Source organism: Rousettus aegyptiacus, unplaced genomic scaffold (assembly GCF_014176215.1).
Source record: "Rousettus aegyptiacus isolate mRouAeg1 unplaced genomic scaffold, mRouAeg1.p scaffold_m13_p_7, whole genome shotgun sequence".
Classification (NCBI taxonomy): Eukaryota; Metazoa; Chordata; class Mammalia; order Chiroptera; family Pteropodidae; genus Rousettus; species Rousettus aegyptiacus.
The window spans coordinates 89,930,813-89,953,994 of record NW_023416310.1 but is presented as its reverse complement, the minus strand read 5'-3'; the positions used below and the strand labels follow the sequence as shown (position 1 = coordinate 89,953,994).

General features: G+C 49.2%; 1 protein-coding gene and 2 long non-coding RNA genes across 4 annotated transcripts; 1 reads left to right on the top strand and 2 right to left on the bottom strand.

Moving 5' to 3' along the window:
- Positions 1-1,206: 1,206 nt before the first annotated feature.
- ARSI (arylsulfatase family member I) lies at positions 1,207-7,801 on the bottom strand. Its single transcript, XM_016118694.2, has 2 exons — positions 6,886-7,801; positions 1,207-3,498 (listed from the first exon to the last, which is right to left on the bottom strand). Exons 1-2 carry the CDS (start codon positions 7,200-7,202, stop codon positions 2,097-2,099), a joined length of 1,719 nt encoding a protein of 572 aa, XP_015974180.1. The 5' UTR covers positions 7,203-7,801; the 3' UTR covers positions 1,207-2,096.
- LOC118605185 lies at positions 6,097-6,876 on the bottom strand. The gene is made up of 2 exons (XR_004951968.1): positions 6,737-6,876; positions 6,097-6,643 (listed from the first exon to the last, which is right to left on the bottom strand). It is a non-coding gene; the product is annotated as an uncharacterized LOC118605185 (long non-coding RNA).
- A 102-nt stretch (positions 7,802-7,903) lies between the features above and the next one.
- On the top strand, positions 7,904-22,921 carry LOC118605183. 2 transcript variants are annotated; one of them, XR_004951967.1, is made up of 4 exons: positions 7,904-8,508; positions 10,160-10,357; positions 20,121-20,270; positions 20,530-22,921. It is a non-coding gene; the product is annotated as an uncharacterized LOC118605183 (long non-coding RNA). The 2 variants fall into 2 exon arrangements; XR_004951966.1 differs by lacking the exon at positions 7,904-8,508 and adding an exon at positions 8,915-8,969.
- The last annotated feature ends 261 nt before the right edge of the window (positions 22,922-23,182 follow it).

Here is a 23,182-nt window from a genome sequence, read left to right as displayed (position 1 = left end):
GATGGGCCTTGGAGCCATCCGAGTGGTGAGTGGAAAGGGCCTTTTTATGGTCCTGCACTTGTGGTCCCAAAGGACAGGGGCTGAGGAACAGAGGCAGAGCTGGACCTGGAGCCTGGACCACCTGGATCATCGTTAGCTCAGCAGGTACGGACAAGGCCTCCACTCTGCTAATACAACCTGGAGCCGCAGGGGAAGCATGGCTCCATGCCATTCTGGAAGGGCCCAGTCCACACAGCTGGGACAAGTCCCTGGCAGAACTGCGGTATCTTTGGTAATGCACAGACTGTGGACAACCCCTCCTTGGGGTATGCTGGGCCTGGGATACCATCCCAGTGGGTGACTTCTTCTCAGTCTCCCTCCTGAGCAGGCAGAAGTACCAAAGCGGGTTAGAATCCAGAGGCCTGAGCCAGTCCTGGCCCCCGCCTACTATGACCTGGGCATCAACATCCTGGAGAAAGAGAAAGGGTTCAGTTTGCGGGGGAGGGCATAAGAGGTAAAGAAAACAGGGCCAGGAGGACGGAGCCCAGGACATGGACAGTTACCTCCTCTCTGCAGCCCCGGGCCAGACCCTCCTCCATCCTGGGCTAAGTCGCCTCTGCAGTGGGGGTGCAGCTCTGTAACTCATACCCGACCCCCCTCCACTGCACCGCACCCACCCCACCCCGCCCCACCCCACCCCGCCCGTCCTGCTCATCCACAAGCTGACGAGTCCTAACAGGCCTCCTTTGCCAGCGACAAAAATAACTATTTTCAAAATTCACAGCAGGGCTTTCGCCTACACACGCTGCGCCGACTGGAACCTGAAGGGGGATATGCAGAACGCAGTGTGCGGATGGAGGCACGCCATGCAGCAAGCAGGCTCTGCAAGCCCCGGGCCCCTCCTCGGTCCCCCTGGCCCGCGCCCCCAACACGCACGCATGCACGCACGCACACACGCACACACACAAGGGCACCCGGAATGGCCAAGTATGGAGGGCTATTAGATCATCCACTGTACACAGGGAGCACCGAGGCCCAGAGAGGGTCTGGGATTTGCCTGAGGTCACACAGTGGATCTGTGCCAGGGCAGGACCAGAACCCACATGTTCTACCTCCCGGCCAGGCTGCCCGCCTCCTCTCCCATTTACTCGGCCAGCGGTGAGCTCATACCTGTCCTCAGGACGGACGTGCACACACCCACGTGTGCTCATAGACAGCACTACAGCCTTTGCTTTTGTGCCACTGCATTTTAATCAACTTCGTGCGCTCCTCCACAACCGCTAGCCCGGCCAGTCCTCCACAGCCCTGTGAGGTAGGCGGAGCCAGGGCCAGCATCCCCATTTACAGGTAGGGAAATCGAGGCCCAGAGGGAAGGGACTGAGCCCAAGGTTGGATGCAGAACCCAGGTGTCCTGATTGTTGGTTCAGGGGCTCTTTTCACAGCTGTTTCCACCACCTGGGTCCTGTAGCACCAATAGCTGGGCCAATTCCTCTGGGTGTTGGTGGGGACAGGAAGGAGAGAGCTCTCCACCACAGCCCCTCCCACTAGTCTAGCCCCAAGACTGACCCAGGCTATGTGAGGACTCAGGAAGGTCACCCCCCCCCCCATCCCTGCACCTCCGCCCTCAACACTCAGGGATCCCTTCGAAGAACAGCCAGGTCGCCATGCCTCGGCTGAGGTTCAGTTGCCTCTGTGTGGCCCGTCACCCAAGCAGTATCAGAGGTCAGGGCTCGAGGGGAGGCTTTGAATGAGCTGGGAGGTGGTGAGGTTGGTAGCCGCTCCACCATGGCCCTAGGCACCAGGTCCACACCAGAGCCACAAAGTCATTAGAGCTCATTTCACAGATAAGGAAACTGAGGCCCAGCAAACTCACGCGGGTCATTCAAGGTCACAGAACAAATTGATGGAGAAGCAGGACTGGGATCCAGGCATCCAGTCTAGTTCATTCTCCCCCAACCCTCAAGCCAAGCTCCCCACCCTTCAACCGAAGGGCTTTACCCTCTCTATTTCCCTATAGATGGGGACGTGACCACAGGCCCCTCCCTGGGGAAGGGCAGGACCAGGCTTGAGTGGGGAAGTACATCAAGGGGGACAGAGAGCCTCACCTCCCCCCTCCATCAGATCCTGTGGGACATCAGTCTGGTGTTGAGTTTACGAAAAAAGGACCGAAGCTTGCAAATCTTGCATTTTTTCTTGCGGCGCCCCCGGGAGAAACTTCGAGCCCTGGCTTCCTCCTCCTCCTCTTCTTCTTCATCGCTGGCCCAGGGCCCCCAAGCACCCCCATTAAAGTCAGGATGGGCCCGGGGATTCTCAGCTGGGTAGCGCACAGGGATGGCTGTGCGGTTATAGTCCGCCAGGCGGGCCAGCAGGGCACGGACCACGTCAGGCCGCTGGCCAGCTAGGTCCTCCCGTTCGTAGGGGTCAGCACTGATGTTGAAGAGCCACACAGCCTGGCGGGCGCTGGCCATCCGCTCGAGGTTCCACCAGCTGCCTGGGAAGGCGGCCAGTGTCTGCGGCGGGATCCAGTCCCCATAGCCAGGGTCGCCCGTCAGCAGCTTCCATTCGCCCACGCGGATGGCAGCCTGCACAGCGGTGTTCCAGATGCCAAAGCCGCCCTCGAGGGAGCCGTGCCTGGCGTGGTTGTAGAGCGGGTCGATGTTGTGCAGGATCTCCGTGCGGGGTGAGGCACGGCCCTCACTGATGGCTGGCCACATGTCATAGCCGTCCAGCCCATCAGCGGCCGAGGCGGTGCCACCTGCCAGACCCACCAGAGTCGGGTACCAGTCAGTGATGTGCACCAGTGCCCGGCTGGTCCGTCGCTTTCGCTTGAGTAGGGGGCTATGGACGAAGCCCAGGCCCCGCACGCCGCCTTCCCAGTATGTGCCCTTACGTCCTCGCAGTGGCCAGTTGCTGCCTCCTGAGAAGGTCTGGCCACCATTGTCACTGGAGAAGATGATGACACTGTTGTTGTAGAAACCGTAGCGCTTGAGGGCCCAAGTGATATTGCGCACGGCCTCATCCATGCAGGTCACCATGGCTGCGTACTTCCGCCGGGCCACGTTGCCCATGGTGCGGTAGCGGTACAGGTACTCGCGAGGGGACTGGAGGGGCGTGTGTACTGCCTGGAAGGCCACATAGAGAAAGAGGGGCTGCCGGGGGCTGTGGCTGGCGAGGATGTGGCTGACGCGCTGGGCATAGAGCATGGTGGAGTACTGGCCGCTGAGCCCCCAGGCTACACTCTCACCCTCGTGCAGGTCAAAGCCACACACCCCAGGGCCATCGCAGTTGTCGTAGGTGTAGTAGTCCACATTGCCTGTGAGCGAGCCCAGGAAGGTGTCAAAGCCTCGGCGTGTGGGCAGGCACTCCTTCCGATAGAAGCCCAGGTGCCACTTGCCCACCATGTGGGTAGAGTAACCTGCCTCCTGCAACTTCTGGGGCAGTGTCACCTGGTCCAGGGGCAGGCAGTTGGGCTGCCGAGGGCGGATGATGGAGTGCTGAAGTCCTGTGTGAATCTGGTACCTGGTGGGAAGAGGAGACGTCACGGAAGGCACAAGTGAGCTACGAACCACTGTTCTGACCGCCCAACCCCCATACGCATCCTGAGGTGGGCTCTGGTCCCAGCACTGCCAGCAAACATAGTAAGAGTGACCAACAGGTATTATCACATGTGCTAAGCTCTTCAAACGCATTACCTCGTTGAATCCTCAAAATCAACTGAAGCAGATATTATTGGCATTTCATAGATGAGGAATCGAAGCGCAGAATGGTTAAGCCACTCACCCAGGATCACACAGCCAGAAAGTTAAAAGTAGAACCCAAGTTAATCATGACAACATAATTATAGCTAACACCAAGCACCCACTGTGTGCTCAGTACTGCACTAAACCCTTGTACGAATTACCTAAATCCTCGCGGCAACCTAGGGGGTGCATATCATTATTATTTCTATTTCTCAAATAAGAACACCAAAGCTCAGTAAAATAAATCACTTGCCCAGTGACTCATACAATTAGTAACTAGAGTTGGAATTTGCATCCACAGCAGATTTCAGAGACTACAAAGACCTTAAGTTCTAAGCCACTAACTTGCTATGGGGCCTGGAGCAAGTCCTGCTCTCCTTGGCAAACTCCTACTCACTCTTCAAAGCCCAGCTCAAACGTTAACCCCACTGTAAAGTCCCTCGCAACTCTCACTTTTGCTTCTGAGTTCCAGCATTTAGCACCCATGATCATTGGCTTACTTAGCCATGAGGTTCTACTCAGTGGATACGCCTTTGGGCCCAAGGATATGTAATGGGACTATCCTTTACTCAGTCCCATTACATATGCACTCAGGTGGGATTTAAAGGACACTTAATTACTTCCAGAATGAATGAGTGAATAAATGAATGATGCTCAAGAGGATTTTAGAGCCAGAAGGGACCCAAGTCATCTTCTAGCTTATTCACCTTGTCTTAAAAAGGAACTAAGGTCCAAAGGAAGGGAAGAGACTTGCACCAGAACATGCAATGGTCAGGGGCAGAGCCAAGACCTGCACATAAATGCAAGCAGATTCCAAGCACAGACCCTTTTTGGGCAAACTAGGATACCAGTTCCCTTCCCCACACGGCTTCAGTTTGCTCATGTGTAGGAGTCAGTTGGTTGAAATGCGAAATCTTTAAAAAGCTTCTAGTACCAAATTTTATGAGATCAGTTCTTATGTGCCTGCCTATAAGTTCATGTGGCCCCTGGATCTGGGCCACTCACACAGGCTAACACACCCTAAGGCAGGAGCAAATGGTTAGCAGAATCCCATTCCCCTTGCTGTGGTCAAGGCACCCGTGAGATCTGCTTATGGGGTCTTGCCTTTACTCAAGTCTTTAAAGTCCAGAGTTAAAAAGGCTGGAACTTTACATATGTATTAGAAGCCCAGTCCTTTTTCCTCCACTAGAGAATCCAAGTTACGCCAAGACCTGAATATCTGACACCTTTAACCTGGGCGCTGCGGTGGGTTTTTCTGTCTCGGTTTCCTCGTTTAAAAGCTGTTATTGCTGTTAGCTATCATTAGCTACTACTGCCATTTTTAGTACTATATGCCACTTACATTATTTCATTTAACCCTCATGAAAAAACTATTATTACCTCCATTCTACAGATGATGAAACTGAGGCTCCCAAAAGTGCAGCAACAGGCCCAAGTTCAAACAGCTGGTAAGCAGTGGAGCTGAGCTTTGAACCAAGGTCTTCTGCAACTCAAGCTCAAAATCTCTCAGTGCTGTGGCCTTTGCAGACCTCAGTCAAGCTAACGAACAATTACATTTGATACAAGAGGTGCCTTAGGGCCCTGAGTCAGAGCTGAGCCTCTTTCTAGGGGCTGGGCATCATGGAGCACTGCTTTGTAAAGTGGGTGAGCCGGCTCAGAGTCACTGATGCCCATGCGCAAGTAACATGAGAAACTGTGGCTCTCTCCAAACACGACTGGATGCATTAACAAACACTAATGAGAGTAGTCAGCATCAGTCAGATGGAGCCAGCTGTAAGGGGCGGAGGGCAGATGCTGCCCAGCCATGCTCGGCTAACTTTGTTCAGCTAACTTCACAGATCCAGGGCTGGAATGCTGCCCTGTGGCTGCTCATTCCCCTGCTTAAACCAAAAGTCACCTCTCAGGACAGAAATGCCAATTTGTGCACAACTCCCGGGAATGCAGATTCCTCCTCCCTCTTTTAGAGGTTAGTCATCATTTGGTCTTCACCACCACTGCCACCCACAACACATACACTGGTTCCTCTTCCTTTCCCTGGTTCTCTCTCTGTTCCTGGATCTAAATGCTGAGCACCAGATTGGAGGAAGAAAAGGCAGCTATTTGACTCCCAGCTCCAGGACCCCTGCCAAGCACCTGGCCTCTCAGCAAGCCCTGCTTCCTACAGACCCTGAAGTTGGGAACAGGCATGAATTGGGCCCTCCCTGACTCTATGCCTCTGTTTCTCCCATCCAGGAAACAGGGAGACTGAGGCTCTTGTTCCTGAGATCACACTAGTGGCTTTTGGGTGGAACTTGGGAGAAAGCAGGCCTTGGACCCCATCCAAGGAGGATTAGGTTCAGCCTTGCCAAAGGATTTTCTTCTAAGTGGCCAGAGTTTGCTTTACACACACCCACCTCCAGTTTCCCTGCTCTTTTAATCCTGTAATCCCGCCGCCTTGCCTGCGGACAACTCCTTACAGAGAAAGTAGCCCGTCTCCTTGGGGCTTCCAGCCAATTTGGGAGGATTTTGCAGATGGAAAAACAGAGGCTTGGAGAAATGAAGTAACTAATCTAAGCTACATAGGTCACGACAGCCTGTGTGTGTCTTTCACGCCACCTATCAATTCCTCGGTTTCCTCTCAATGTAGTCATCAGTCTGAGGACCCTAAATCCTCCAGTGACATAGAGGCTGCCCCTCACTGACAGTCATGCAGGTGACACATAACTCATTCCATTCTTTTCACTACTTTTCAAGATAAAACTGTTCTTCACCCTATCTTATGGATAAGAAAACTGAGATTTAGAGATGCTAAGTAATTTGCTCAGGGTCTCAGGGTGTGTAAATAAATGAAAGCAACATTCAAACCTAAGTGCCAGAGGCTGCCATGTTCCTCTAATGAAGGGATGACCAGATGTCTCCTTCGCATGGTGTGTAGTGTGAGTGTCCTAGAATACCAGAGGGAGAAGATTTCAAAGATGGTCCAACCCATTCAGTGTACTGGCAGGGAAACTGAGGCCCAGAGAAGGCAAAGGACTTACTCATGATCACACAGCCAGTTGGAGACAGAATTGGCCCATAGTCCGGGTTTCCCAGGTCCCGGAGCGATGACTGTAAATGTAGAGGAAATCTACGACTGGGTTTGTTTGGGGCTTGGACAACCAGCCCCAGCGGCCCGGGCCATGCCTACCTGCCGGTGAGAAGCTGGCTCCGCGAAGGCGTGCAGATGGGCTGGATATAATAATTCTCCAATTTGACACCCTCGGCGGCCAGCCGGTCCAGCGTAGGGGTCTCGATATCTGAGCCATGGTAGCCCACATCGTGGTAGCCCTGGTCGTCCGTGAGGATGAAGATGATGTGGGGAGGCTGGGGTGGAGCGGCAGAAGGCTGCTCGCTGGCATCGCTGGGCCCATCGGCCACCAGGCTCGGCTTGGCCCAGTCCCAGGACAGGTAGCCAAAGCTGAGCAGGCTGACCAGCGAGAAGCCGGTGAGAGCGTGCATCGCCATGCCGGCCCGCGCGTCCCAGCGCGCAGGGATCCCCAGGCCTCACCGCCGCGCGCGCCCAGGGCGCACGGCCCGCACGCCCGCCGGCCGGGCGGCCTGGACGCTGCGAGAGCGCTCAGCGCCGCCGGGGGCAGCCCAGCGAGCGCTCTGGGACTGGCGTCCAGGTGCCGAGGCCAGACCTGAGCAGCCGCAGCGGGGTGCTCTGGGGAGGTCAGGCCCGTGCCGAGCTACCTCCTGCAGCTTTCTCGCCCGCCCTGCGCCGCCCTCGCTCCCTCTTCCCCAGCTCAGCCGGGCCAGCCTGAGACGACGCGATGTGGTGACTTCCAAAAAGTGCTCTCCACCATTCTCGGACTATCCTCTTCTTTTTAGCCCTTGATTTCTCCCGCCTCCTAATTTCTCTTGCCTCTGCTTTCCCGTTCTCCTCCTTCCGACCCTCCAGCCCCTGGCCCGGCCTCTCGCCCCGCCCGGAGCCCTGAGAACAGTCGGGCTTCCCGCAGGGAGGTGGGCAGGACCCCAGCTGGAAAGTAGAGGGAGGCACGGGTTTGGGCGGGTCTAGGGGTGACACCGCGGGAGAGAATGCGAAAAAGTTGTAACATCTGCCGCGGCGGAGACCCAGGTGGAGGGGTGGGACGCCGAGCGGCGGCTCCGCCCACGGGCGGGAAGCCCAGGCCCGCTGGGCCCTCTGGCTCCAGCCCCCGCCCTGGCCAGGACTGGGGAAAGGAGGGAGGGGGCTGCTTGGAATTCGATGGAACAGCTCCAGAATGGCCCGTCAGACATTCCTCGGTCATGGAGTCTTAGCATCTCTGAGTGCCAGCCCTGGAAGGGACGCACGTAATTGTCTATTCTAACTGGGACATCCATCTACAGTGCGAGAAACTGAGGCCCTGAGATGGGCAGGAACTTGTCTAATTCACTGAACAAGTTAGTGGCTTCTTCCCCGGGGCTCACAGTGGCTGTTTGAGTGGCAGTATTGAGAGCAATGGAGAATAGGAGATGACTCTGGCAAGCTCCCGGAACTGGAAATCAGAAAACTAGATTCTGGGCTTGCCAGCTTCCCTCTCCCTGACCCCTCCCCCTCCTCATTCTGCAATTCACAACTGAAATCTTAGAATGCCAGCACTAAAATCCAGAGGGCAGGAGCTGTTGTATACATCTTGTATGCACAGGCTCTAGAAGTTCAATCAGTTTATGGCACATGAATGGATGGATGAATGAGCCTCAAGGTTTTCCAGGCCAGCGCCTACCCAAGGAAATCTGCACGCTGGAGAAAGCAAGCTTGGGGAACTCCTGAGCCAGGCAAGTAACATAAGTCAGTAAAGCAGGGGAGCTGCCCTGTTGCTAGAGGAAGGCAGGGAAACAACGTGTGTTTGGATCTTTTCATTTTTTTTAAGAACAAACAAATGCAGATTATTATGAGAAATATTCCAATTGTTAAGTGCTAGTAACTAATTTAAAGCAAAATTTAAGCATTGTGCAGGCCAAATCAAACCTATCCGAGGAATAGTTTAGACCATCAGATGACCATTTGCAACTTCCGCTTTGCATGATTGTTTTCCAAATTTTTACTAGGCTACATTTGTAAATGGGAGATCTGAGTTAAACAAAACCAATTAGGTTTCTTTACTACCAGGACTTAAAATGTTTAACATGCTAATCTCCAGGAGGGAGATTGATAAACCAAATTATTTTGTGATCAAGGACCAACCTCTTTCTTACAGAGCTTCCCGAAAGGCCAGTGTTTTGTGCACTTCGGAAAACAAAGACTGCCAGGTGTGTCTTCTCTCCTAGGGTCTTTCCCCTGCCAGTATTCTGTTGTGAGCCCCTCCTTTTTAAAACCACTGTGTGTGAGGAAAGAAACCAGACCTCCAAAATAGCAGCCCGAGTCAATCTGCATTTCGAAATGAGGGCTGCGTGGGGCCGCAGCTCCTGTTTGCACAAAGCCCCATATTTAGGGTGACCAGATATATCAGAAGGGAAAACTGAGCCTATTCTGGCAGGAGAAATGTTGAGGACAAATGGAAAAATACAGCCTCCCGACGGGGAAGGCTGCTAAAATGGTGCTTGCACCGGAGGTTGTTGTGGGGGTCAAAGTGGGACAAGTCACAGGGGGGTCAGATGGACTTGAGTTTTGCATTCTTTGCATTGTCCCAGACCTTGTCAGGAGGAACTGGAGAAATGGCGGGAGGAGAAATGAGAAGAGGAAGGGGTGGGGATTCAGCCTAGAAGAACTAAGGTCTAAGAGGCAAGCTCACACTCTGCAGATCTCTGAGAGGCTGTCAGCCACAGGGGTAAGACAAGCAGAATTTCTGAGAATTCATGACCCTAGGCCCTGACATCAGACTGCTCTAGTTCAAATCCTGCCACATATATGGAGTCAGGCCTTGAGCAAGTTATTTTGCCTCCCTCAGTCTCAATTTCTCCATCTGTAAAATGGGATAATAATATAAATGAGATACAATACAGTACTCAGTAAAGTGCTCAGCACATAATACGTAATGCTTTTCACTGCAGTTCTGAGAGAAAAGACTACGTCCTGCGAGTGGAAATGAGAGACAGATTTCAGCTCAATTTAAGGGATTAATTTTGTAGGAAACCTGGCAGCTTGCTTAATCAAAGGATGGCAGTGATGGGTGAATCACAATGTGAAGAAAAGTGGGTGGACCTCTCAGGCCTAACTCTTATTCCCCAATCTTCATTTTTCTTTTAAGAGTCCCTCGGTAATCACCGAAACCCACAGTGGCCTCATAGGACACTATTCCTCCACTAATGTTCTCAGGAAATAGACAGTGACCCTCAACTCTCTTTTAATTACACAATGAGGCCAGGCTGGAACATTTAAACCAGACATTTACAGAGACTCAGGGTTGACAAGGGGGAAACAATCACAAAGAGTAATGTGAATTCAGGTCATATCCCTTTCAAGATATAACTCGCTCATCTTCCCTTTGTGTCTTCTACAGGATGCTACCCGCCTTCTTTCCTGGGACAACATCCATTACCCTATTCCCACCCAGGTAGACTCTCAAGAATTCCAAGATGTCTCAAGGTCAAGTACAAGAAGTAAGTCTCAGAGAAACAGAAGCTAGCCTTTGCTGTCTCTATCTTATGACCTGCCTGCTTCCAAGATGATTGACAGCAGGAATATCCACGTCATACAGGTAAGATCTCTACCCCCATTCACATAAGACAGCCACATTAAAACACTGGGAGGAAACTAACATCTGCACATGAAATGAGGATCAGATGTGGCAGGGATACCATGTACTTACTTGCTGTCAGAGATTTCCATTGACGAAATCATACTTCACAAAGCACTGATCTCTGCCTTACTGGAATTATGCAAGAAGGGGATAAAGTGGCCATCTGTCCGGGAACTAATAGGAGAAATTCCTGAACTAAAATGGGTAGCAAAACTGAAGGACTTGAAAAGTTCTTTCAACTTGAAAATGTTGTGATTCTAATTATTTGTCCCCAGAAATTGAAAAACTGGGTGAGTCTGTTTTGTGGCTTTGTCTTTCATTGTTACCCGTGTGTGTGTGTGTGTGTGTGTGTGTGTGTGTGTGTGTATTTGGCCACATTTGAACTAAAATTATCTTCATACAGGTATTATTTTCTGAATTCATTGACCTTGGCAAAGATCTTATGCCCACGGTGTCATTCTTTAGGGGTCAATTTGTCTAGGCTGGACAAAATCACGGACCTAAAAGAAAACATAAAAGACCTCTGAACAGTTCAAAATATCGCAGAGTTCAATCCCTTGACTCAGAGGAGAGCTCCTCAGGCCTTCTTCACGCAAAGCCTATGAACTTTTACTTCACACGAAATTCTTAACAAGGCTAATGACTTCATTTCCCAGCTCCAAAATATTGGAAGCACCTCAGAAAGAATACATAAGAAGGCGGCTTGAGGCAACTACCTATTTTATACTAATACAGTTTCAAAGTGAAAACACCAGGGAGAAAAAAAATAATAAACATAAAAATAAACATAAAAATCAGACTGGGAGTTTGGAGCCATTTGGTACAGGAGCAAAGAGCCATATCTACCTAAACAGACCCAAGGCCATTACCAAATCACAGCCCAGCACGGAACTGAATGATGGGTTGTCCTCCAGGGTTTAAATTCATTTCAAGATCCTCTTTCTAAGAAAGCTGGAGAAGGCATCAGCTATTTTTTCAGGTTTCCATTCAAAATGGTTACTATGACAAGTTCATGATATCAGCTCAGCTTCAGTTCTAGAACGTCCTCCCCGGAGATCAGGCTCAGGTGGCAGTAACGTCTGCAGAGGGTTCTGTAGTGAAGAGGATGCCGGAGGTCAGGCTCAGCAACCCGGAAGTGCACTCCTCAGTGGCAGGCCCGGCTCATCTACCTCCTACCTCTTCTTTGCACCCCACAGATATTCCCTGTACTTTAAGCTTGAAAGGGCGAATGGCCTCAGCAATAAAGCACAGTGGGTAGAGCACAGAATTCCACCTCTGGTGCCCCTTCCAACGTAAGCCATATCCTCTTAGTGAGCAACTTCTCTCTCTAAAGAAACGTCCACGAGAGAGAATTCCACAGGTTCCCTTGGTCACCTAGTCTAGTGACCACTGGTTCTCACTTTAACTCCCATGCTCTCGGACTAGAGCATCATTAATTATAATTAGTTAATGATTAACAGAAAGGTTGGAGGCATTTAAGAAAGCCATGCTGGCTGCATTATGGAGAATGAATTGCAAAGGCCCCAGTTGAGGGTCCTCATAAGAAGGCCAGATAGAGACATGCCTGTCCAGATGAGCTGTTGTCCCCAGTGAAAAGGCTACAGAGCATCTGAGGCCCAGCTCTTGCTGGATATTACTTGGGGAAAATGGTCCTAGGAGGGAAAATGTTTTCTTCTTTGATGCTGGGACACCCCCTTTAGCATTTCCGGGAGAGACACACATCCCTCCTGACCTCTGCTTCTGGCCCTCTTGGTGGTCTTGCTTAGTGCCCATTGTCTCAGTGTCAGGATCCGCATATCAGACATCAGAGCCAGGAGTAGCAAGAGCCTGGGCACCCGTAGGCCCTCGCCTTTAACCCTTCGTGAGACCCTGGCCCAGGCATTTCAATGGCTCCTTTCTCTGGCGCTCAATGAAACATTCTTCCAAGTAGATTATTGAAAGCAGAGCTCTGGGTACACAATGGGTGCTCTGTGCTCACAGCCGCTGCCCAATCTGTTTGCCCAGCCCGACTGCGGCCTCGCCTCTCTGCACACTCCCCACCCTCCACCCACCGACCCCAACCCCACCTCAAGGCCAGCTCAAAGGAAGGCCGTATGAAAGGACTTGTTCTCCACCTTCTCAGAAGTTCCCGCCGTGGCCTCTGCCAGCCTTGGGAGGAATTAGCCTAACGGGACCCAGGGTGCCTCCAGCCCGTCCATCCAAGGCTCTGCCCACTTTGATGTCCAGAGGCATCTGTCCTCACTGGTTAGCTGACATTCCTCACTCTCTTATACACGCACATTCATGCACGTACGTACGTACGCACGTGTGCACACACACACACACACACACACACACACACACACACACCCCAGATGAGATTTTTTAAAAAAGAAGTGAAATCCCAGAGAATCAGAGAGTCAGGATGCTGAGATCCAGATAAATGGAGGGGCTTCTAAAAGTGAGAATGACAGGCTGCCCACCAATACCCTTGTCCAGAGCTCCAAGTTCCTTTTAGATTTGGGGAAAGCAAGAGTCTCCTGGTTAAATGTGAGACCCCTGGAACCAGATTGCCTGTGCTCTGGGCCAGCTCTGCCATTTGCTAGCCGTGTGACTTAGCTACCCGAGTTAACCTCTTAGTGCCCCAGTTTTCTTCTTTGTAAAATGGGGATAATAATAGTACCTACCTCGTGAGGCTGTTGCGAGCATTACAACAGACAAGGCATATGAAGCTCTTAGCACAAATGCCTGGTGTATCATAAGCTGTCGTGAAATGATAGCTATTGTTATTATGGTTACTAAACTTAGATTCTATTGTCATTATCCTTGGAGTCTATTCCTACAAGCGTATAGCCTCAGGAACGAAGATCTTTATTCCCCTGATGGAGTCAGTCCTCTCTAAAATTGTCAATGACTACCAACTGCAGTGAAAAAGCTCCAGTTCCTTGGCTTGGACTCAGGGATAGAACTCTGGCTTCCTTCATCGCAGTCACTAGCAAAAGGGAAGATAAATGGTCCCATCACTACTATTAATGTTGTCATTGTCATGTCCTTAGAGAAACTGTCTTTTAGCATAAACTCTAACAAGATGCCGGTGGGGGGGGGGAACCCTGAATCAATACCAAATAGAAATTTGGAAGTAATAGTAATAACAAAATAGCTTGCACTGATTGAACATTTACTATGTGTCAGGTACCATGATCTCACTTAATTCTCACGCAATCCAATGACTCAGGTAAAATTATTATCATCATCTGCATCTTACAGACGGAGAAACCAAAAAGCAAAGAAAGGGTAAGTAATTCGCCCAAGGTCGCACAGCTAGAAAGTGTCAGAGTCATGATTTGAACCCAGGTCTCTAATCTAATGCCTGCTGTATTAAATGTCCCACCTTTCACTGTCCTGTTAAAGACAGCCAGCCTGTCAATGGGGTTGTCGTTTATAGTTTCCCCTCTGCACTTGAGTGGTTAAATGCCAACTCCGCCGGTGCACTGGAATAGCCTGGTAGTCCCCAGGGAACCTGGGAGGTCTGAGCTGTCCTGGAAATGACACTGATACGGGGTTTAGGATGCCCCCTCCCCCTCTGGCATCCTGGGCAGAGATGCCTCCCGCACTGCTGCAGCCCTTCGACACCAAGTGGGAATGGAGCTGCCTTGCAAGCCTGCTGTTAGGCTTGATCCTTGCCCTTCACATCTCCTCTCTGAGGCCTCAGTGCCTGCTTCCAGTAGCTTCGGTAAGTCCCAGAGCCCTTCAAGGCAGAGGCTTCCCCTAGCTGTCCATCTTCTCAGACCCAGATGTCAGCTGTCAGTTCTGCCTCCTGATGAAAGAAGAGTCAGCCTCTCAGGGCAGCAATCTTGCTGGGCTTTTCTTCTAAGGGATGGCATAACCCAGCCTGCTCCCCACCTTCCACTCTGCCTCCTGGCCTTGGCTAGACAGCTTGAAGCCAGGGAGACTCACTAATGACAGGGACTGAGGCTTGCTTCTGTTCCCATGGCAACTGCTGTGCTCCAGTTAGTCAATCACTTTTTGAAGCTCCTGCTGGTGTGAAAGTTATTTTGCATATAAGTGTTTAACTCTTATCCATGAACTCTGCTCTGAGTCTTTAGATCCTTTCAGGTTCCTTCCAAAGTTGATTTTCTCTTTCCTCCTTTTGCAGAAGTCCTTTCATCTTTAAAACGCAGCTCAAATCCCACCTCTTCTAAGAGACCTTTCCAGACCGCCCCCCCAATCCTTCCCCACGTGGAGTCAATCTCTTGCTCCCCACACTCCCCTCCCCGGGGTGTGTTTATGGCTCTATTAGATCACAGACTGCCTGTTTCACAGTTATTTATGTGTCTCCTTCTGAGCCCCTGGTGAGTGATCAGCCCATAGTAGGTGCTAAACAAACATTTGTTTGAATTTATTTGAATTTCCCTTTAAGAGTTTTTAAAAATTACTATTATTAACAGTACAGACCATTACTAATAATCCCTAACGCTTGTAAAATTATTTACAGTTTATATATAGCTTCATGCTTGAGGGCACTGCTTTAAACCTCGGCTCCACCCTTGCTAGCTGCGTGTCAGTGTACAAGCCTCTTAACCACTCATAACCTGCTTCTCATCAGTAAAGGGATCGCTGTAAATATAAAAATAAATGTGTAAAGGGTTTACTTAGCCCAGGGCCAGATGCCTAGTGATGCCTCAATAAATGTTAGCTATTATTATAACTCATGGTTATAACTCGTGGTTTTCCCCTAGCAGAGGGGAAAGCAAAGTGCAGAGGTGGAGACAAATAGATTCATGTTATCAACCGAGCACATGAGTCTGAAGCTAGAACTACCCCTGGACCTTAGTGATGTGAACCGATACAGCCTTTCCTTTTCATGCCAATTTGCGTTGGTATCTGTCACTTGCAACCGAACAAGTACCAACTGTTGCAAGTATACTGTCTCCTCTGCACAGAAGTCAAGGGTCTCTTTATTCCCTTCTTTCACTCAACGAACCCTTACTCAGCACCTACAGCATGCCATCCGCTCACCTGGGCTGAACTCGAGGGGTGGACAAGGCCAAAGTGCCTGGCCCTCTTGGAGCTGATAGTTCAGTGTCATTCCACTTGACATATGAAGAGACTGAGGCTCAGATTTGTGTCCTTCAAATTATTTAGAGTGCCACAGTCCTGAATGAGACTAGGCAGGAGTTGAGATGGGCAGCTAGGATTAGTTACTACTGGCAGGAAGGACTGGTTTAGGCATTCATGACTTTCTGCTCATCCCAGGTCAAAGCAGGAAGGTTCTGCTCCAAGGTCAGAGGTTGAGTTTCCCATCCCCCGGGTTTAGAACTTTGGGCAAGGGAAGGTTCCTGAGAAAAGCATGGCTCTTAGGTCCAATTTCAGGAATTTGACTCCTAGGCTCCTGGCTTAAGGGACTGCCTCTTGCTTTGGCCTGCAACTCCAATTGTTCAAGGCTCTACATCATTGAGAGTATCCTGGGAGGAGCCTTTTTTCCCCAGGAGTTTTCACTATACTTCTCAAGAGGAAAGGCCCCACTTTCCAGCCTAAGCTGAATCTAGCTTTTCTCCTTCATTGGATGGCTCATCCCTGGGAAAGCCTAGTCTCTCTGGGGCTGGGCCCCTTAGGGAGACTAGGATGTCTAGAAATCAGATTTGCACTCAGCTTACTTTGTATTTGCCTCATCTTTATCTAGCATGGCATCTGGCATACAGGAGATGAATTAGCTCTTCTCAAATGAACGGTTGTGAGATTTATTTTTAAGACAGAGAGAGGCACCATCCCGAGGCAGACTGACCATGAAACTAGTATAGTTTAAGGCTCAGGACCCCTCTGAGCCTCAGGAGGGGCCCTAACAAAGTGTTCACATGGTCATGTGTTTCTGTGAAGTTTATTCAAGCCATTTTAATTACAATCGGTTGAGATCACTGACTCTTCTCACTCTGATCTTCTTTCTCACTGTCATTTTTTCCTAGTGTCAGATGGTTTTAGAATCGCTGTGGCATTTTTAGGGTCTGGCTAATGGGAAGTTGAATTCAGGATACATTTAGTTTGTATTTGGTGGCTGTCTTGGTATACAGGACCCTCTTGCTGTCCACTGAGCTGACTCACCTGGCATAATGACACAAAGGTGCAGGCTCAGAGCTTGCGTGGTGATGTGAACGTGTCCTCTGGTACCTGGCAACAGAGCTATGTGTATTGGAGAGAAGAGACAGTTTCAAGTCCAAGGAGCCGGAAGCTAGGCTGTGGAAAATTTTTCTAATTATCAGACCTGTACAATTGCAGGCAGAGGGCTTGGTGCTCAGAGATGCCTAGATGAAATGGAATTTATTTCTTGTCAGGAATAATCTCTGTAATACAATGGATACTGTTATAAATATATTGTAAACTTATTTATTTTTCAATGGTTATCATGTTGTTGAGTCGAATTGTAATACTCCAAAAATTATGTTGAAACCATGACCCCCAGTGCCTCAGAATGTGAACTTATTGGGAGATAGAGCCTTCACAGAGGTGATCAAGTTAAAACAAGGCCATTAGGGTGGGCCCTAATCCAATATGACACTGTCTTTATAAGAAAGGCAAGTTTGGGCACAGGTACACACACCCAGGGGAAAATCCCATGTACAGGTGAAGGCAGAGATCAAGGTGATGCATCTGTAAGCCAAGGAATACTAAAGATTATCAGCAAAGCATGAGAAGCAAGGAGGCAGGCCTGGGACAGATTCTCCCTCATAGCCCTCAGAAGTGCTGATTTGAGACTTCCAGCCTCCAGAGATGGGAAGCAATATACTTCTGTTGTTTAAGCCACCCAGTCTGTAGCACTTGGTCATGATGGCCCTAGTGAACTAATAATACACATGTGAAATAGTTTGTCAGAGACCTGTGTCTTTAAGCCACAAACCAGAGCAGTACCATAAATAGTTAGCATATCCAAGTGTGAAGTCTCGTGTTTTATGCATTCTAACTATCAGAAATTAAGAAAAATTCAATTACTCATGTAAGAGGGAAAAGTGACTTATCTTTCCAAATTCCGTATAGAAAATGATTACAAAATCATTTTCCTACCAAGAGTATACTTAAAATGGCACCCATGGCCTGCCCTTGTTCTCCAAATACCATACCGCTCCTGCCATCCAGAACTTTCTTTCACTGTCCATTACTAGGACTGCCCTACCTCCACCGCCAGGGCCTTCATCCTAGTGCCTGAGTGTGTTCCCCAGATCCTATTTAGAAAAACAACTGGCTGGGCTCTGCTGCCCAGGACCCAGATCCCAGATTTGAGATCCCAGAGACTTAAAGAATCAGAGTGATTATCTCCAAAACTGCCCTTCCCCATCACTTTCCGCTTCTTTCCCCCACCTAGAAGACGAAATTGGAGGTATTTCCTCTCAGAACCTGAAGGAACATTGCCTTCGTGTTTGGCCCCAAACGAGCTTTCTCAATTACCCTGGAAAGGCCATCTAAACATTGGCGGTTCTGCCTGGTTTTTCTTTCCACCTTTTTCTCCTCCTCCCCCTAGCCTGGCCTCCAGTCTCCCTTCCATTTTCCCTGCTCTGGTGTCCTCAGAGGAACTCTGGCCCTCTTCTCTCCTGCAACCCACCTCCCACCTGCCCTTCTCACCCATCTCCTTAGCTGACTCTCTCATTAGATGGCCAGCCAGAGTCAAAGTTTTCTTAAGGATCTCTCTGGGGCCCTTGCCTAAGTACCCAGGAGGAGCAGCGGGAACTAAAGAGTGGTTCGGCTGCAGGTCCAGGCGGAGATTTAGTGGCTTACAACATAGAGGGTTCTACCTAGAGCACCCTCAGATACAACTTGAGCTATTGAGATTCTGAACTCAGCACCAAAAAGAGGGTATTGGTCAGGACTCATGGAGTAACAGAAACCCAAGTTGCCAGCTTAGGCAAGAAGGGGGAGTTTTCTGACTCATGTAACCACGAGGAAGGAGATGGGATGGAGCGGAGCTGCAGGGATGACTTGAACTCTTCCTGTCTTTTGCCTTTTCCCGTCTTTGGGTGTCATTTTCTTTCTTCCAGACAAGTGGCATCTGGGGTCACCAGGAAGAGACGCAGAGCCCCTCTTTTTTGCTCTAGGTTAAAAAGTCCCGGAATGCTCATACATTGCTGATGGTACAGCCACTGTGGAAAACAAAATGTTAAACACAGAATTACAATATGACCCAGGAATTCCACTCTTAGCTATCTGCTCAAAAGAACTGAAAACGGGGACTCTAACATATACCTGTACACGAATGTACCTAGCCACGCTATTCACAATAACTCAAAGGTAGAAACAGCCCAAATGTCCTTTAATAGATAAATGAATAAACAAATTGTAGTAAATACGTTCTATGGAATATTACTGCTACATGCTACAATGTGATGAACAACCTCTACTAAACTATTACACTAAGTGAAAGAAGCCAGACTCAGAAGTTCATATAGTGTATGAGTACATCAATGTGAACTATCTAGAACGGGTAAATCCATAAAGACAGAACGCAGACTGGTGGTTGCCAGGGAAATTGGAAAGAAGAAATGAGGAGCGACTCTAATCAGTGTGCGGTTTCTTTTGGAGGTGATGAAAAGGTTTTGGAACTACATAGTGGTGGTAGTTGCACAACATTGAATTGAATTGCTCATTTACTTTTAAAAGATTAATTTTAGGTTATGTGAATTTCACCACAATAAATTTAGAAGTCCCAGAAAAGAGCTCTGATTGGCCTTCCTTGGGTCAGGTGCCCACCCTGGCCAATCAACAGGGACTAGGGGCGGGATCCGCCAAGAGATGGCAGCTCCCATTGGGGTTGCATGATTGCAGTCAGAGGGAGTCACATTTCCTAAATAGGTGGGAGACAAGGTGCCCTTTTGAGAAAATGAAACTTTAATAAAAAAAAAAATCAAACATCAGAACTAAAAGCGAATTTAGAACTACACCATCAATTTGGTGGCCACTAGTTAAGTACAGTTATTTAGATTTAAATTAGTTCCGTTTTTAAATAGCCCTAGCACCTTTCAAGAGCTAGTGGACTTCCATCACTGGAGAAAGTTCTGTTGAAGAGCACTAATTCAGAGATGGTAGCGTCCAGCCCTTTCATTTTATAGGTGAGAAAAATGAGGCCTAGAGAGAGGAAGGGACTTACATAAGCACACAGAAGAATTTAGGGCCACAGCCAGAACCAACACTCAAGCATCTTGTCTCTTATTTCTTCGACACTTTCCCTGTGTTAGCATAATCTGTAGGGAGCCGTCTCTCTTCAGGGAGCTCTTGGTTTCACTGGAGAGGAGACACACCCACAAGAATGACAAGGCAGCCCCTTCAATTCTTTTCACAAATATTATTGAGAGCCTGCGGAAGGCCCGGCACTCAATCACACTGAGAAAAGCCATGTATGCCACAGGGTGCCCAGCAAAAGGCCAGATAAACATAGGAGAAGTAGAGATGAAGTTTTTAATTGGAAAGCAGCTCTAATGCTTTCTGTTTATAAAAGCAACATGCTTATTGCATGCAGGTTAAAAAACCTAAAAAAATATATATTAAGAAAATCAATATCACCACAATTTTCATGACTCAGAGATTGTCACAGTGAACATTTTTATATATATCCTACTAGGCTTTTTTTTTTTTTCTATGCATTTCCAATTACAGGCACAGATATATGGATAGAAATGTATTTTATGCATTTTATTCTGTCTCTTGCTTTTTTTTTTTTGCTTAATATATCTTGGACATTTTTTTATATCGTTGAATGTAGATTCGTGCCATCATTTTAATATCTCTGAGAGATGAGTTTTGAACTGAAGGTTCTCAAAAGCTCCTTTGATGAAGTGGCATTTGAACAGGCTGGATCAGGAGGCAGAGACGGTGGTCACGGCATTCTCAGCAGAGGGAACAGTATGGACAAGTAAGTATAGTCAGTGACAGACTACTCTACCCACTAGTAGCCAGCCTTTGAGAAATACGGGAACTGGGACCCAGAGAGAGGAGGTAGTTTTACCAGGGTCATATAGAGAATTGGTGTTAAGGGTGCAACTTGAACCCAGGACTCTTTTAACTCCCAGTCCAGGGCTCGGGCCTCTACAAAGTCCAGTGCACGGTCTTCACATTGGCACTGAGGCCCTACCTCACCTGGTTCTCATCCACTTTCATTATCTTAATTGCAGATGACAACCCATCATGGATCATGCTCTGCCTTGGCTTCATAGACAGACAGCGAAATCGAGGCCCATTGAAGGAAGGGCTGTTTGAGGTCACTGAGCCAGAGGTTAACAACAGCTTGTGTGGAGCAAGCTGGGGCTGGCCTGTATTCCACCTCAAGACCCTCTCTTCCTCTCCCACGGACTGTGCCTACATCAACCCTGAGTCACAGTCTACCCGCCTTTCTGCTGTGAGTCAGCAGCATTCTTTGGGGCTGAGAGCACACAGTGTAGCCACAAGGCCCTCCCCTGTGAGCCTGGTGCATCCTCAGCAAGGCTGGATATTAGAGAGTCAGCCAGATGACTGGCCTCAGGTCACGGCCTGATAGCCTGGGAGCTGACCTGTGGGGGCTTTGGGGATTTGGATGACTCAGAGAAACCCCAGCTGGGTCTGGGCTACATGGAAGCTGGATGCTGACCCCACATGCTCTCTGAGAAGGAGCCCGAGCAGAAGGCACTAGCAAACTGGCTGGGAGAGGATGAGAAGAGGCAATGAGAAGGTTCTCTGACACTCCCTCCACCCCTCTTTGGACAAGTCACCCCCGCCAACACTATGTGCAGGATTTACGTTCAGAGCACAGGCTTTGCCACATGATAAACCTGGGTTGGGGGTTGGAGTCACAATTCTGCCCCTTACTCACAAGTGACTTTAGCAAGTTACTTAACCTCTCTGGGCCTATGAAATGAGAAAACCAGTATCTACCTCCCAGGGCTGTGGCAGGATGTATAAATGAGATAATGTACGTAATGCACTTAGCCCAGGGAACAGAGAATTATCTAGGGTCTCTTCTGGCATTCTCCTTTTATTCTCTCATGCAATCACTCATTCGTTCACTTTACCAGTATTTACTGAGTGCCTGCCTGCCCAGTAGGGTCAGAGCTGAGAGCAGGGCTTCGAAGGGCTTAGAGGTCACCCAACTGCTGATGTTTGTGGTTAAGACCTTAGCTGCACAGAGAAAACACAGATGTTGACAGCCATGGTCTCTGCATCATGGGACTTCTATTCTAGTGGAGAAAAGTGAGACCGGGAAAAGGTAAATGGATAATAAGCAAGAAAATTACAGATACAGTTGAGAGTGATCAGGGAGGCCACTTAGATGGAGTGGGCAGAGGTGGCCTCTCTGAGGGGGTGATGTTTACATTGAAAGGTGACGGCTGAACCACGAGAAGAAGCCAGCTTTCTGAAGAGGCAGGAGGAGACATGCTTCCGCCAGGGCAAGAGCAAGGGCTAATATCAGTGCCAGGAGAAGGGCAGATATGAAAGAAACGGCAAGGAGGTGGGTGAGGTTGCCATGAACACAGTGACTACAGTGAGAAAGGGAGCAACTCAGGATGAGGACAGGGAGTGTCCTGTTAAAACAAGTCCATGTCTCTCTAAATGCAATTCATACCTCTGGATGCTGGGGTTCCAGGGCAAGACCACTGTGCCCCCCCACACACACACACACATACCCACTGAATCCTGGGGAGAGCTTGACCATTTTCTCAAGAGAGCAGCCTGTGTCCTGTCCAGACTGCTATGACCCTCAGCCCTATGACCCTCAGCAGGGCCCTTGGAGGTGAGCCCCTCCCCGGAGCAGGAAGACCACAGCAAAGCCACCCCACCGCTATTTCTGGCAGGGGCCCTGGCCCTCCAGCTGCATTCCAGGAGCAAATCTGCCCAAATGGTTGGACCTGAGGAATGCAGAGCCCACTCCTATCCCAGACACAAGGAGCCCTTTCTCACCCAGGCCCCAGGGGTGAGGCTTTTTGGGGGCTGGAGGTCACCCTATTTTTGCTGTTTATGGTGAAGGGCTTTGCTGAGCGGAAAATACACAGCTGTGAACCAGAAGCCCAGCACAGTACCTGCAGGGAGGGACCAGACGGGGGGCTGCCAGACTCGCTGGGGTCTTCTCTTTGCCTACCAAATTCAATCATACTGGCATTCAAGGTCCTGCATCTTGACTTTCCTAAGTATGGATGACAGCTTGCCATAGATCATCCCCTGAACCCACTTCAGACACAGGGAAACTGAGGTCAGTTAGGGGAGGGGGCCACCCAACTAGATAATAAAAATTGCTAACATCAAGAACTTATTATGTGTCAGGCAGTGAGGTAAGAGCATGACCAACATTTCCCAACAACCCTGCGATGTGGTAACTCATGTTGCTACCATCTTACAGATGGGGAAACTGAGGCTTAGAGAGGTTCAATTACATGCCCAAGGTCAAGGAACTACTAAATGGGGGGATTTGGGTTTGAACCCAGGCCTTCTGACCCTAAAGCTCAATATTTTTTCTTCCCATTGTGTTTTATTTACTTAAATAAATTCTTTTCTGAAAGGAAATTTCTTATTACTACTATTAATAAAAAGCCCATATTGAGCAAAGATAAGGATAAATGCAACGAAAACCAAACAACATTACTAAAGTCTAACTAAATACTGTCGCCATTCAAAGACCTGAGCCTGCGAAGTGTTCTAGTATTCTCGCTTGTTCAAAAAGAGAAATTAACACATGTTGGAAAAGTGTCAAAGATTCACTTATGCTGAACTGAGGCTTTCTCCTTGGAAGAATGTGAAAGCTGAAATGAGATCGAAAGGGAACTCAGGTTTTCAGCGTGTGCTTCTCCGTCATTTAAT

Coding starts and splice junctions, on each gene's coding strand:
- ARSI (XM_016118694.2), bottom strand. CDS start 7,202: ATGGCGATGCACGCTCTCACCGGCTTCTCGCTGGTCAGCCTGCTCAGC. Junction 3,499..6,885: donor AGCCAGCTTCTCACCGGCAG/GTAGGCATGGCC, acceptor TCTTCCCACCAG/GTACCAGATTCACACAGGAC.